Raw genomic sequence first — 14,656 nt, 5'->3', positions numbered from 1 at the left:
ATAACGTTTTTTGTGACCCTGATCTCAGGGTAACCGCAAAAACTTTCCACGCATGCTCACTTCAGTTTGAACCAAGGCTGTTCACGATGGCTGCGGATAGTGCCTTGCTATTGGGCTTGGTAGAAGAATTCGTTTTGGGACAACAGGACCGCAAGGCTGTAGACACCGCAACAGGTAGCTGCCAAAAGTATTCAAGTCACCTTTCTCTCTGATACGGCTTTTGAGATAAAAAAATCAATGAATGATACATACATCGCGCGTGACTGATGTCTGGCAAAGATGCTAGCTAGCAGCAGGCTATCACAAGTCTAAGCTACATCCTGTGTTCAACCGCACGCTATAGAAATAACCGACAAAAAAGTTGGCCTGTTCAGTTTACCATATGTACCTGTAGCTTTGCACGTACACAACCTGATAATCAATGTCTCTTAATTCAATGGAATGTATTGACCGCTGTTCTTGGCCATAACCAGAATGGTTTTAGCTAGCCAGCAGATCTGACCTATTTGCTACAGCTGCACTAGGGTTGGACAGTATTCATGTGAATATTAAAACAGCTGAGTCAGCGCAATATGGCTCTGAACATGTAACGTAATCCAGTACTGAGAAATGCGTTGTACTCTGAATTGTTCCCTCTTTTACACCAAGCAGATTGTAGGACTGTTAAAAAACAAACAGTAGTTACATCTTCTCTGTGTAGCTTTTGTGATCATTGGACAATTTGGAGTACAATGCATTTGTAATCCCTGGATTGAGGTACATTTTCCGAGCAAAAACTCACACAGGCTCCGTGGTATCTTAATTTACACCGGAGGAATTCTGTCTGACCCAAGTGCAGCTGTAAACAAGTGGGTCGGATTTGCTAGGTAGCTAGCTAGCTCGATCTGAAAAGGGTCTTTCACAACGCATTAGACTCTGGACCTACTTTCCTGTCTCCTAAAGTGTCTGCATGATGTATCCTACTGACCACTTGTCTTTTCCTCTTGTTAAATAAATGCATTTTCAAGTTTTAATGTCACATGCACAAGTACAGTGAAATGCCCTTAATTTTCTTTGCATTAGAACTCAAGGCTGGACAGTTTACTATACTGCAGTTGGTTGAAGCCTTGGGGTAATGTATACAATCATCATTATTGTCCCAGTTACTAACAATGTCATAAACCTCAATGTCATGCAGTTCTAGCCTCCACTAACAAGTTGACCATCCTGTCTCTGTGAAGTTTGCATCTGACCAGCTCCCAACCCCAGACCCGAGCCCGTGGTGTCCAGCTCCTCTCCAATGTCCTACAGGAGTGCCATGGAGACCTTACAGAGAGAGAAGGTAGTCAACACTATAGCACCCCTTTGGCATCATAACCCACCTTTTCCATTTGCTTAGTGTGTGCTATATGTCCTGTCAATTTATTATCTTCTCCTTTTTGTTTTGTCCTAAGTGGAAGTCCTTATAGTGTTTTATGAGAACAGATTGAAGGACCACTATGTCATCACACCACATGTCATACAGGGGCTGAAAGCGCTGGTAAGTCTCAAGCTTAGTAACCTCTGTCATGTTAAATTTTATTAGATATTAGAGAAATGTCAATATTATCCCATCAAAAGTGAACTGAGAGTGAGAGGTGGTACCTTGCCTATCCTTGACCGACATCTTGAAATATCCTCTCAGACCAAATGCTCAGTGTTGCCGCCTGGGTCCGCAGTGTCCATTCTGAAATCACTATTCCAGGACATCCATGTGCAGGTAAACAGACCCAACCTGCCCCGTCAAGTGTAAATGCTCCTAAATAATGAGCATACAAGTAGTTATTAAAGGCTTAATAAGCCCATATGTTTCTTATACTGCAACACCCTGACTCTGTTTATCTGGTTTCTTTGTCTGTGTCACTACAGTCCCTGATGCTGGCGGAGCGGGCGTGTGTTTACAACATCCTCATCCAGCTTATGGAATCCAAAGAGTCAGGTAAGAGCCCAGGTAGTGTGGTAGCTATAATGGAGAAATCCGCGGGTCACGGAGATCCTTGTCGAGAGTGATACAGCTTTGAAATAACCTGCGTGATCTATTCTGCATGTTACGTATCGGAGGGTTGTTACATTGATTGACTACTTTTCCCATCCCACAGAGCTGAAGGGCCTGGGTGCAGACTTTGTCTATGGGTTTGTCCAGTCAGTGGATGGGGAGAGGGACCCACGCAACCTTCTCCTGGCCTTCCATATCGCTAGGAAGATTGTCCTTGAAGGCTATGATCTTGGTGAGAACACGCGTGCGCTATCACATTGTTGTGGAGCTGTTGTTGTTCCAAAACTTTTGAAATGTGTTTTATGTACCTTTTTTGTTGTTGTTGTTGTACATGTTGTCGTCTTGTTCTTCATTGTTGCTGAGGTTTACTGGGCATTGAGTGAACTTGTAACACGTCTAACCGGAAGCTTACCGTCTCGGTTAGTCTGTAGCCCTACACACACACACGCACACGCACACGCACACGCACAGCCAGCCAGCTAGTCTAAAAGTAAGGTTTAAGCACCCTTTTATGTAGACCAGTAGTTGGGTTGACATTTAATATATTTTATCTTAACATGTATTATTCAATGATTCCTTAATTCTGAGGTTATGATCCCGTCTGTGTTTTATTTCAGGTAAATTCACAGAGGAGCTGTTTGAAGTGACATCCTGCTATTTCCCTATAGACTTCAGCCCTGTAAGTGTTTTTTCCCTATAGACTTCAGCCCTGTAAGTGTTAGTTTCCCTGTAGACTTCAGCCCTGTAAGTGTTAGTTTCCCTGTAGACTTCAGCCCTGTAAGTGTTTGTTTCCCTGTAGACTTCAGCCCTGTAAGTGTTAGTTTCCCTGTAGACTTCAGCCCTGTAAGTGTTAGTTTCCCTGTAGACTTCAGCCCTGTAAGTGTTTGTTTCCCTGTAGACGTCAGCCCTGTAAGTGTTAGTTTCCCTGTAGACTTCAGCCCTGTAAGTGTTAGTTTTCCTGTAGACTTCAGCCCTGTAAGTGTTAGTTTCCCTGTAGACTTCAGCCCTGTAAGTGTTTGTTTCCCTGTAGACTTCAGCCCTGTAAGTGTTAGTTTCCCTGTAGACTTCAGCCCTGTAAGTGTTTGTTTCCCTGTAGACTTCAGCCCTGTAAGTGTTAGTTTCCCTGTAGACTTCAGCCCTGTAAGTGTTTGTTTCCCTATAGACTTCAGCCCTGTAAGTGTTTGTTTCCCTATAGACTTCAGCCCTGTAAGTGTTAGTTTCCCTGTAGACTTCAGCCCTGTAAGTGTTTGTTTCCCTGTAGACTTCAGCCCTGTAAGTGTTTGTTTCCCTATAGACTTCAGCCCTGTAAGTGTTAGTTTCCCTGTAGACTTCAGCCCTGTAAGTGTTTGTTTCCCTGTAGACTTCAGCCCTGTAAGTGTTTGTTTCCCTATAGACTTCAGCCCTGTAAGTGTTAGTTTCCCTATAGACTTCAGCCCTGTAAGTGTTAGTGTCCCTGTAGACTTCAGCCCTGTAAGTGTTTGTTTCCCTGTAGACTTCAGCCCTGTAAGTGTTTGTTTCCCTATAGACTTCAGCCCTGTAAGTGTTAGTTTCCCTGTAGACTTCAGCCCTGTAAGTGTTTGTTTCCCTGTAGACTTCAGCCCTGTAAGTGTTAGTTTCCCTGTAGACTTCAGCCCTGTAAGTGTTAGTTTCCCTGTAGACTTCAGCCCTGTAAGTGTTTGTTTCCCTGTAGACGTCAGCCCTGTAAGTGTTAGTTTCCCTGTAGACTTCAGCCCTGTAAGTGTTAGTTTCCCTGTAGACTTCAGCCCTGTAAGTGTTAGTTTCCCTGTAGACTTCAGCCCTGTAAGTGTTTGTTTCCCTGTAGACTTCAGCCCTGTAAGTGTTAGTTTCCCTGTAGACTTCAGCCCTGTAAGTGTTAGTTTCCCTGTAGACTTCAGCCCTGTAAGTGTTTGTTTCCCTGTAGACTTCAGCCCTGTAAGTGTTAGTTTCCCTGTAGACTTCAGCCCTGTAAGTGTTTGTTTCCCTATAGACTTCAGCCCTGTAAGTGTTTGTTTCCCTATAGACTTCAGCCCTGTAAGTGTTTGTTTCCCTATAGACTTCAGCCCTGTAAGTGTTAGTTTCCCTGTAGACTTCAGCCCTGTAAGTGTTTGTTTCCCTGTAGACTTCAGCCCTGTAAGTGGTAGTTTCCCTATAGACTTCAGCCCTGTAAGTGGTAGTTTCCCTATAGACTTCAGCCCTGTAAGTGTTAGTTTCCCTGTAGACCTCAGCCCTGTAAGTGTTTGTTTCCCTATAGACTTCAGCCCTGTAAGTGTTAGTTTCCCTGTAGACTTCAGCCCTGTAAGTGTTTGTTTCCCTGTAGACTTCAGCCCTGTAAGTGTTAGTTTCCCTGTAGACTTCAGCCCTGTAAGTGTTTGTTTCCCTATAGACTTCAGCCCTGTAAGTGTTTGTTTCCCTATAGACTTCAGCCCTGTAAGTGTTTGTTTCCCTATAGACTTCAGCCCTGTAAGTGTTAGTTTCCCTGTAGACTTCAGCCCTGTAAGTGTTTGTTTCCCTGTAGACTTCAGCCCTGTAAGTGGTAGTTTCCCTATAGACTTCAGCCCTGTAAGTGGTAGTTTCCCTATAGACTTCAGCCCTGTAAGTGTTAGTTTCCCTGTAGACCTCAGCCCTGTAAGTGTTTGTTTCCCTATAGACTTCAGCCCTGTAAGTGTTAGTTTCCCTGTAGACTTCAGCCCTGTAAGTGTTAGTTTCCCTGTAGACTTCAGCCCTGTAAGTGTTAGTTTCCCTGTAGACTTCAGCCCTGTAAGTGTTTGTTTCCCTGTAGACTTCAGCCCTGTAAGTGTTAGTTTGCGAAGCTACTGTGGACTTACACCAGTCAGGAGACAACGCTGATTGATGTGAGACTGTCCTGTGTGCTTTGATACCTGAGCCATGTGACACTGACTAGCATCTGGCAGAGGATTGTAGGAAATGGTTAACCCCGGAGTTAAAATACTGACAGACAGCTTGTGTACTGTTTTATGTGATTCCCGTTGATGGACAATTGAGACCATTTAGAATTCACTAGAACAGTTTTAGATGAACATTCATTTGATGAGCATTTACAGCTGTACGGAGGGCCGTTTGATGACTTGGACGTTTGTTCATTGAATGAAAACATTTTAAGAGTTCTCAAGTGTTTTGAAATGGTTGACCCAGTAGAATGAGAATTATTCCATTTCAATGGGTTGACCGACATCTAACTCCATGACTGCCTCTGTGTGTGTGACCCCACCCAGCCCCCGAACGACCCCCATGGCATCACCCAGGAGGAGCTGGTCCTGGCCCTGAGGGCCGTGCTCACCGGAACACCACGCTTTGCAGAGGTGGGGGGGGGAGACATACTGTACTGCACACTACACATACAGTAAGGGGTAAGCGAGAACAGTACGCAATGCGTCGTCTCCTCCCACATATCCACCATGCCTGGCAAACGAGACTGCACAATGCATAGCCTTTTAGGACGTCAGAGGTGGTCTTTGTGTATGGCTGCGTGTTTGTGAGCGGTAACGTAGACAAGTGAAATGGTTAGGGTTTGTGGGGTGCGCCTGTGATCACGTTTTCTTGTTCACCTGCACAGTTTACAGCGGGGTAATAAAGGTGCAGCGAAGTGCTTACGTGCTAGCTCCCTCAATCAATACAGTGCATCAGTCAATAATAGCAATAAAAGGTTCAAGTAATAGAAGTGCTAGTATGCGTGGTAATAATGGGCTGTATTTACACTATCTATGATGTAGTGACTTGGCCATACAGTAGAATAAGCTATATAATAGAACAGCCGTGTTCACTGTGTGTGTGTGTGTGTTTATGGTTGTTTGCTTGTGTGTGTTTGTGTATATGTTTGTGTGTGAGGGTTGGATGGGTGTGTAATCAGAGCAAATAGAAACTATTTGCACCTTAGAGACTAAGGGAGGGTTAGCAGGGAGACAGCTAGGGTTAGCTGTTCAGCAGTCTGGCGGCCTGGCGGTAACGGGGTGAACAGTCCGTGGCTCTCAGGTGACTGGAGTACTTGGCGACCTTTCGGACCTTCCTCAGACACGTCCTGACCTGTGATGCATCCGGTTAAGATGCTCTCCATTGTGCAGCTGTGGAACATGGAAGAGGCACTGGGATTGAACCGTGTCAGGTCCTCTGTGATGTGCACGCCAGAGGAACTTGAAGCTTTTGCTCCTCCACTGCATCCTCGTCGATGACAATAGGGGGCGTGCCCCCCCCCCCCCCCGCCCGTTTCCTGTAGTCCACGATCAGCTCCCTTGGTTTTACTGACGTTGAGGGTGATGTTGTTTTCCTGGCACCGTTCAGCCAGGGCTCTAACCACCTCCCTGGAAGCTGTCTCATCGCCGATCAGGCCCACCGCCTTTGTGTCGTCGGCAAACTTAATGATTGTGTTGGAGTCGTTGTGGCCACTCAGTTGTGGGTGTACAGGAGGGGGCTGAGCACTCCTGGGGGGAACCCCTGTGTTGTGGGTCAGCGTGGCAGAGAGGTTGATGCCTACCTTCACCACCTAGGGTCTGCCAATCAGGAAGTCCAGGATCCAGTTGCAGAGGGAGGTGTTCATCAATCAAATCAAATGTATTTATGAAGACTTTTTACATCAGCAGACGTCACAAAGTGCTTGTAGAGAAACCCCTACCCAGGGACCTTGAGCTTAGTGTCAATGCATGTTCTGATTTGTGGATTGTCTCGCTTCAACAGTTCCTGCTGCCACTGATCATTGAGAAGCTGGACTCCGATGTTCAGAGTGCCAAGGTGGACTCCCTGCAGACCCTGGTAAGACCTCGTCGGTTACCTCACCTCAGATCATCTTTACGGTTTACGTGTGCAGCAAACGGCATTCATGTCTTAATGGCCCGCGTTTTCTCCCCATGTTGCAGACTGCCTGTGCTTCTGTGTATGAACATAAAGAGCTAGCCCAATTCCTACCAGGCCTTTGGGCCTCGCTGCGCAGAGAGGTACGTTTCAATGCAGCTTTGGGGGCCAGCGACATATCAGTACGGTTTGTAAAAGAGTCCTATACGGTGAGCTGTGGTAAGGCTACGTGAGGAATCTTTGATAGCAGATCATCTGAATGGAGAGTTTTGTTGACCTCCCTGCGCAGGTGTTTCAGACAGCTAGTGAGCGGGTGGAGTCCGCTGGCCTAGCCGCCGTCGGTTCCCTGACAGCCTGTCTCTCCCGCTCCGTCCTCAACTCCGACTCTGAAGACTCCCTCAATGTCTTCCTGGAGCTGGTCCTCAAAGGTACCACCTCAAAATTTTCTGGTTCTGGGCACAAGTGGTGTTTGTTTATTGTCGTTGTGTAGCGGTGTGTGGGGACAGTCTATTCAGGAAATGTGTGAGAATGAGTCTGACTTGGCAATCACATTCTCCTCAGGGCTTACCACAGTAGTAAAAGCGTTAAATCAGAGAGTGAGAGACTGCGGGAGGGTATATACACGTTATATAATCCAGTACACAGTGTCCTGATATAAACTCAGCAAAAAAAGAAACGTCCCTTTTTCAGGACCCTGTCTTTCAAAGATAATTCGTAAAAATCCAAATAACTTCACAGATCTTCATTGTAAAGTGTTCAAACACCGTTTCCTATGCTTGTTCAATGAACCATAAACAATTAATGAACATGCACCTGTGGAACGGTTGTTAAGACACTAACAGCTTACAGACGGTAGGCAATTAAGGTCACAGTTATGAAAACTTAGGACACTAAAGAGGCATTTCTGCTGACTCTGAAAAACTCCTAAATAAAGATGCCCAGGGTCGCTGCTGATCTGCGTGAACGTGCCATAGGCATGCTGCAACGAGGCATGAGTACTGCAGATGTGGCCAGGGCAATAAATTGCAATGTCCGTACTGTGAGACGCCTAAGACAGTGCTACAGGGAGACAGGACAGAGAGCTGATCGTCCTCGCAATGGCAGACCACATGTAACAACACCTGCACAGGATCCGAACGTCACTCCTGCGGGACAGGTACAGGATGGCAACAACAACTGCCCGAGTTACACCAAGAATGCACAATCCCTCCATCAGTGCTCAGACTGTCTGCAATAGGCTGAGAGACGCTGGACTGAGGGCTTGTAGACCTGTTGTAAGGCAGGTCCTCACCAGACATCACCGGCAACAACGTCGCCTATGGGCACAAACCAACCGTCGCTGGACCAGACAGGACTGGCAAAAAGTGCTCTAAACTGACGAGTCACGGTTTTGTCTCACCAGGGGTGATGGTCGGATTTGCGTTTATTGTCGAAGGAACAAGCTTTACACCAAGGCCTGTACTCTGGAGCGGGATCGATTTTGGAGGTGGAGGGTCCGTCATGGTCTGGGGTGGTGTGGCACAGCATCATCGGACTGAGCTTGTTGTCATTGCAGGCAATCTCAATGCTGTGCATTACAGGGAAGACATCGTCCTCCCTCATGTGGTACCCTTCCTGCAGGCTCATCCTGACATGACCCTCCAGCATGACAAGGCCATCAGCCATACTGCTCATTCTGTGTGTGATTTCCAGCAAGACAGGAATGTCAGTGTTCTGCCATGTCAAGCGAAGAGCCTGAATCTCAATCCCATGAGCACGTCTGGGACCTGTTGGATCGGAGGGCTAGGACCATTCCCCCCAGAAATGTCTGGGAACTTGCAGGTGCCTTGGTGGAAGAGTGGGGTAACATCTCACAGCAAGAACTAGAAATCTGGTGCAGTCCATGAGGAGGAGATGCACTGCAGTACTTAATTCAGTTGGTGGCCACACCAGATACTGACTTACTTTTGATTTTTACCCCCTCCCCCCCTTTGTTCAGGGACACATTATTCAATTTCTGTAAGTCACATGTCTGTGGAACTTGTTCAGTTCATGTCTCAGTTGTTGAAGCTTGTTATGTTCATACAAATATTTACACATGTTAAGTTTGCTGGAAATAAACGCAGTTGACAGTGAGAGGACGTTTCTTTTTTTGCTGAGTTTATATAGATCTCACACACACACAGATACACCATTGCCAATGTGCCAACCCGACCCAATGTTTTTCTAGACTGTCAGCACCACCTGTGTGAGCCGGACCTGAAGCTGGTGTGGCCCAGTGCGAAGCTGCTGCAGGCCACCTCTACCGCCTCCTACAGGGCGAGCCACAGAGTTGCCGCCGCCGTCCTGCCGTCCCTCATAGAGCAATACAACAGCCGCACACAGGTGAGTCACACCATTCAGCTAGGACGTTCCATTATCGTCGATGTTGCTGCTCGTCTCACATTCTTGACCGTTGGTAACGATTTGATTAGTTTGCCCATGGCAGCTTCATTACTGTGTGAATTGGTGGCTTCCTGCATAGTCACAAACACAGTGTTATTGCGTTGTACGTTAGGGCCTTTTGTTGACCCGGTATTGCCACAGGACATGTAGGCGACCTGTTATAAGTATCTTGGTTCTATCTCGCTTCCTATAGGTGCATGATGTTATCAGTGAAATCGTTCATATCTGTCTGTCTGCTCCTGTGTAGTGTGCTCAGCGGCGCACCCTACTGGAGGTGTTACAGGGTTTCGTCCGTCCGGGGACGTCATCAGAAGAGGGTAAGTGTAACGTCCTTTACTGTCCCTTGTCTCTTTGTGCCACGTCTCGTTCCTCCTTTCCTCTGCCATTGTATGCCTCGGCTGCTAAACGTGTGATATACAGTGCTGGATTTCAGGGCCTCGTTTGAAAAGAGTATTTGAAGCGGAACGCCGTTCGAGTCTGCCCGAGCGTTATGACACTTTTAATCACAAATCGAGCTTTAGGGAATGACGGTCATGTCCAGTCGTTTGTACCCTGCAGTAACTCCCACTCCCTCCTGAAATAGTTCATCTCTCCTCTTACCTTCCTGCTATGTGTGTCGCTGTGAATTGTTCCATTAACCTTTTCCCAATGTGTCACACTCTTTCACTCTCACAACACTCCTCCCCCCCCCCTCTCTCTCTCTCTCTCTCGTTCTCTCTCTCTCTCCCCCCCAGATGAGAGTGTGCTGTTGGACTTCAGGCAGTCTCTGTGCAGTATAGTGTTCTCTGCTCTGTCTGAGAGCAACGCTGACCTCCAGATCACATCTATGCGTGTGCTCACTGCGCTGGGCCAACAGACAGGTGACGCTCCTAACCTTTCGACCCCTCTTCCAATGAACGTGTACCTGAACCCGCTCAACACATTCGAGACCTTTTGAGCTCACCCCGCTGCTACCGAATCGGTCAGAATGGCGTTTTTGTCCACATGCCGTTCAGCTTGTGCCTCTTCCTGTTACTGTGGGATAGAGAATACATTTGATTGGCCATTCGGTTCGTGCTACATCTACCTTTACTACGCTGAGATGTATAGGTTGACATCTTCCACCTCTCTCCTAGGCCTGCTGTTAGAGTCAGATGTGGAGCTGGCCGTTGACCACCTCACCAGGCTCATCCTGGAGGAGGAAGATCCTGAAGTCAGGTTAGTTCCTGTTTTCAGTTGCTCCGGGAGGGCAATCAGAAGTCTATGATACCTAATCAATCAAATAACACAATGGCTTGGTCCTCCTCCTCTCTCGTCTCTCCCCGTCTGTCCAGCCTGGCTGTGGTTGAGTGTGCAGGGGCTCTGGCTCGCCTGCACCCTGCAGCCTTCATCTCTAAGATGGTTCCACGGCTGAAGGAGGAGATCTTCTCAGGTGGGTTAAGGTCAAAGGTCGAAACGAAATAATGTCAACGAAGGTCTTCCCCCGTCATTACGTGCCTTCGGTTGCATCGTTCTAACCAGAGGACGTTTACCGTATTGAACCCTTCCCTCTCCTGTTCCCAGAGCCCATGGCACAAGGTGACAGCGCCACGCCGTCCCAGGAACATTCCCAGCAGGCAGTGCGTCAGCGCTGTGTGGCGGCACTGGCTGCGGTGTCGTCCCGGCCCAGTTTGGTTCAGGAGAGCACACCTGTCCTGCTACAGGTCCTCACCTCTGCACACACTGGTATGTGTCACCGCCACAGGCATGCTCTTCTGTCATCGTTTAGGGTAGACCCTTCTAAATATCTATGTTACGTAGATTCTGATAACGATGTAATCTCCCTCCCAACAGGCACTGGCACGTTCTCATTGGAAGAGGTGATCTCTGTCTGCCACAGTCTGCAGAAGATAGCAGAGCAGGCCCAGGACACTGAAGAGACCGGTCGCGTCTTCCATGACGTCATTCCTCGCCTGCTCGGACTGGCATTGCAGGCAGCTTTGCAGGGTGAGAATAGTCCGACCAAGACATGCCGTCAGGCCTGTGCAACACATTGTAATGTGAACCAGGAAGTACAACCTTTTTATTGAACCAGGAAGTCCATTGAGATAAGACATCTCTTTTTCAGAGGAAGGCTTGTACTGAGAATGTGTTGGTGTTTTAGCAAATATAAGAATGCAAACCTACGCAAGAGAAATGCAAATGACAAATGTCCTCCACGTCATGATGTTGGACAAAGGACTCTTTTTGACTGACTGGTTTTTCTGCTTCTGATCTGTGTTTATGTTAAGGTTCCTCAGACCATCGTAGCCCGATACTCGAGGAGACTGTGCTATCAGCCATGGTACCCATCATCAGCACCACCTGTGCCCGACTACAGTCCCGGTAAGTTCACATAACTGAGACAGCCAGCCACCCAGGAAAGACACACACACACACATTGATAATGGCACATTTATGTTATATGTAAATATTTTGGCTTGGCGCTAACCACTGCTCTGTCACCAGACTGGCTGGCCAAACAGCCTCGCGGGCCGTGTCCCTCTTCCTTGACGGTGATGTTTCCTTCCTGCCAGAGAACGCCTTCCCCTCCCAGATCCAGCTCCTCAAGGTCAGGTTTCAATGCTAAAGACAACCAGCCATCTCCAAATGAAAATGTTTTCTTCGCTGTTATGCCTACAGAGGACACCCCAGGGACAGGATGCATTCTGGGAATAAACAAAGCATTGTATAGCTGAGTGGTATGCTGGGTGTGTTTGAGTGACGTTGTCCTTTGACTTTGTCCTCCGGACGCAGGCAGGTGACTCGAGGAGCCAGAACCAGATGGTGTGCCTGCTCATGGGTTGTGTGTGCTGGCTGCCACGGACTGTAAGACCCCCCCCACCCCCCCTCCTATATCTCTGCACCTCATGACAAGCCTTCAAAATGACATCTTTTTAACATTGTACTGTTAAATGTTCATACTAAGGATACCTGTTTTGTTGCGTTACCTTGGATGACTTGCGTGTTGCCTACTTGTTAACGTCTCTCTGGCCGGACATGCACATTTTCAAATGGCTTGATTTAGCCTGTGATCGTAGACTGACTGACCGTGTGCCCCGGACAGGTGGAGGTGCCCCAGATGGACAGGCTACTGTTAGAGCTGGAGGAGCTGAGCTGTACCTGTGACCATCCCCTCGCCTACACGTCAGCCGCCAAGTGCTACGCTGGCCTGGTCAACAAGAGTCCCACAGGCGAGTCCTCCGGTCGTGTCCTTTGACCGAATGGGAATTGGTCAAGTGAATGTTGGTGAGGTGGTATATTGATCGTGTGTGTTTCTACAGGTGAAGCCCTGGACTCTCTGATAGACAGGACGTTGAAGAGGATCTCCACTGAGCTGGACTCTGCATCCTCCCCAGTCAGAACGCAGGCGTTCACTCTGCTGCTCTGGGTTAGACCCCGTTTACATTACTACTGATACGGCAGCATTCTATTAAGAACAAATTCTTATTTACAATGACGGCCTACCCTCCCCTAACCCGGACGACGCTGGGCCAATTGTGCACCGCCCGGCGGCAGTTTGTATATATTACGTTCCCTATTCCACTTAGCCCATACTTAGCCTACTGAACTGCCCCCAATACAACCCCTGCGTCTCTAGACTAGGGAACACTGATACTACTACGACCTCTCCTTCAGGGCGAATGGTGACTTGCCTGTGGTACATTGTTGTGTTGTTCCACCCATTCATTCATACAGTTGTGAATGGCTTTTCTCGTCTTTAGGTGTCCAAGGCTCTCCTCCTTCGCTACCACCCTCTGTCCACAGCCCTGACTGACAAGGTAAAAGGACAGGAGTCCTCTTTTGTCTTCCCACACAAACAGTCTGTTAACTGTTCTGTGTCTCTTCTCCCCAGGGGAAAACCTGGCCTAATGTAACAATGAAATCTAGTCGTAATCGTATCAATCCATGAACAGTAAACACACTTTTTTTAAATTCCTTTTTGTATTGAGTTCAGCTCAGTTTAGCAGTGGAGGTTAAGGGATGAGGCAAGGCTAGAGAAATGGCCCTGTCTCTAACCTCACACACCGCAGTAATCCTGTGTGTCTGTCTAAGCTCTTCTCCCTGCTCAGTGACCCAGAGCTGGGTTCGTTAGCGGCCGATGGATTCTCTCTCCTGATGAGCGACTCGCCGGACGTCCTGAACCGCTGTAGCCACGCCGACGTGCGCATCATGTACCGCCAGCGCTTCTTCGCGGAGAACTCTACCAAACTGGTCGAGGGCTTCAACGCTGTCGTCCAAGGTACTGCGAGGAGACGTTCACGATGCACTACAGATGCAGGACATGTGTTGTGGTGAAAATTACAAAGCAGTTTCAGAGATTCTTAACTTTCCTTTCCTTCTCTCCCTCTGCAGAGAAGAAGTCTGGCTACCTGAAGGCACTGTCTCACATAGTGAACAACCTACCCAGACAGGTCCAGCTTACTGAGCTACCAGCGGTAAGTAGACAGGACAGGGACCAGTGCCAGACGGCTAAAAATATGTATTTCCTCCATGAATATTGTGTTTTATGTCTTGAAATGTAAAACACATTTGAGTGTTTCATCCCATGTGTAATGTATATTTTGTACATCTGAGGAACATTATTTCTCACTCTGGCATTGTTTATCTTATGATACCCCCTTTTTCTATTCTCCTCTGTGTTTGGTCAGCTCCTGCCCCTCCTGCTGGAGGCCCTGTCGTGTCCGGACCAGGGGGTGCAGGTGTCTACCCTGTCCTGCTTGCAACCTGTCCTCCTGGACCCCCCTTCAGCCCTCATCACCCAGCTGGAGGTGCTGGTGGGACGCACTCTAGCGCTCACCACCAGCCCGACCATGGTATGTATCATGTTATTAACAGCCACCACACAAGGAAGCGAAATAGCTAGAGGGGAGTCTAAAAACGTAAGTGTCGGGCAGAGGATGTGGTCTCTCTGTGACATTAGAGTTTGGGCCGCTTGCCACACAGACCTCATATTTTATTATTCGTAATATGCCAGAGACCGATGACTCAGCGGTAGACCTCTCAGCCGTGTCCCCGCGAGCGTTCAATACATCTGTGCCTGTAAACGAAATGCTGCTCGACTGTACCGGCGCAGTCTTCAACTTGAAATGCAATTAATGGCATGAGCCCTAGAGTGCAACTCAGCGTTTTTGATATCTGGACGATTCAGTATTTTAGCTCAAGTAACCTTGAGTGCCATAGTCCCCAATCCCCATACAGTACACAATGCCACAAAACGATCGTCATTCATTCAGTCTGTGTCTGAGATCTGTCTCACCTCGTCCTCACAGAAAGTGCGGATAGCCTCACTGCGCTGTATCCATGCCCTCTCCCGCTTTCCAGAGCATGAGGTAAGACTTTGGTCTGCTGACTGATGGGCCTTTTTTAATAAGTGATCGCTATTGGCCATATCAACTGATTCATTAACAAACCCTT

The 14,656-nt window shown here is 47.9% G+C and overlaps 1 protein-coding gene across 1 annotated transcript in view; it reads left to right on the top strand.

Moving 5' to 3' along the window:
- The first annotated feature begins 45 nt into the window (after nt 1-45).
- Nucleotides 46-14,656, top strand: part of LOC129829170 (MMS19 nucleotide excision repair protein homolog) — a 17,158-nt gene continuing 2,547 nt past the window's right edge. Inside the window, exons 1-29 of the mRNA XM_055890771.1 lie at nt 46-174; nt 1,063-1,111; nt 1,221-1,321; nt 1,434-1,519; nt 1,664-1,738; nt 1,888-1,957; nt 2,118-2,246; nt 2,632-2,693; nt 5,248-5,334; nt 6,704-6,778; nt 6,883-6,960; nt 7,107-7,245; nt 9,027-9,181; nt 9,489-9,558; nt 9,976-10,101; nt 10,357-10,438; nt 10,555-10,652; nt 10,784-10,945; nt 11,054-11,206; nt 11,491-11,584; nt 11,708-11,810; nt 11,996-12,067; nt 12,306-12,432; nt 12,523-12,629; nt 12,964-13,020; nt 13,295-13,481; nt 13,595-13,677; nt 13,891-14,055; nt 14,512-14,571. Of these exons, the coding sequence (XP_055746746.1) occupies nt 87-174; nt 1,063-1,111; nt 1,221-1,321; nt 1,434-1,519; nt 1,664-1,738; nt 1,888-1,957; nt 2,118-2,246; nt 2,632-2,693; nt 5,248-5,334; nt 6,704-6,778; nt 6,883-6,960; nt 7,107-7,245; nt 9,027-9,181; nt 9,489-9,558; nt 9,976-10,101; nt 10,357-10,438; nt 10,555-10,652; nt 10,784-10,945; nt 11,054-11,206; nt 11,491-11,584; nt 11,708-11,810; nt 11,996-12,067; nt 12,306-12,432; nt 12,523-12,629; nt 12,964-13,020; nt 13,295-13,481; nt 13,595-13,677; nt 13,891-14,055; nt 14,512-14,571 (2,940 nt within the window). The 5' untranslated portion in view covers nt 46-86. The remainder of the gene's footprint in view (nt 175-1,062; nt 1,112-1,220; nt 1,322-1,433; nt 1,520-1,663; nt 1,739-1,887; nt 1,958-2,117; nt 2,247-2,631; nt 2,694-5,247; nt 5,335-6,703; nt 6,779-6,882; nt 6,961-7,106; nt 7,246-9,026; nt 9,182-9,488; nt 9,559-9,975; nt 10,102-10,356; nt 10,439-10,554; nt 10,653-10,783; nt 10,946-11,053; nt 11,207-11,490; nt 11,585-11,707; nt 11,811-11,995; nt 12,068-12,305; nt 12,433-12,522; nt 12,630-12,963; nt 13,021-13,294; nt 13,482-13,594; nt 13,678-13,890; nt 14,056-14,511; nt 14,572-14,656) is intronic.

This window comes from Salvelinus fontinalis, chromosome 30 (genome assembly GCF_029448725.1).
Source record: "Salvelinus fontinalis isolate EN_2023a chromosome 30, ASM2944872v1, whole genome shotgun sequence".
Lineage (NCBI taxonomy): Eukaryota > Metazoa > Chordata > Actinopteri > Salmoniformes > Salmonidae > Salvelinus > Salvelinus fontinalis.
This window is presented reverse-complemented; position numbering and strand designations above follow the sequence as displayed.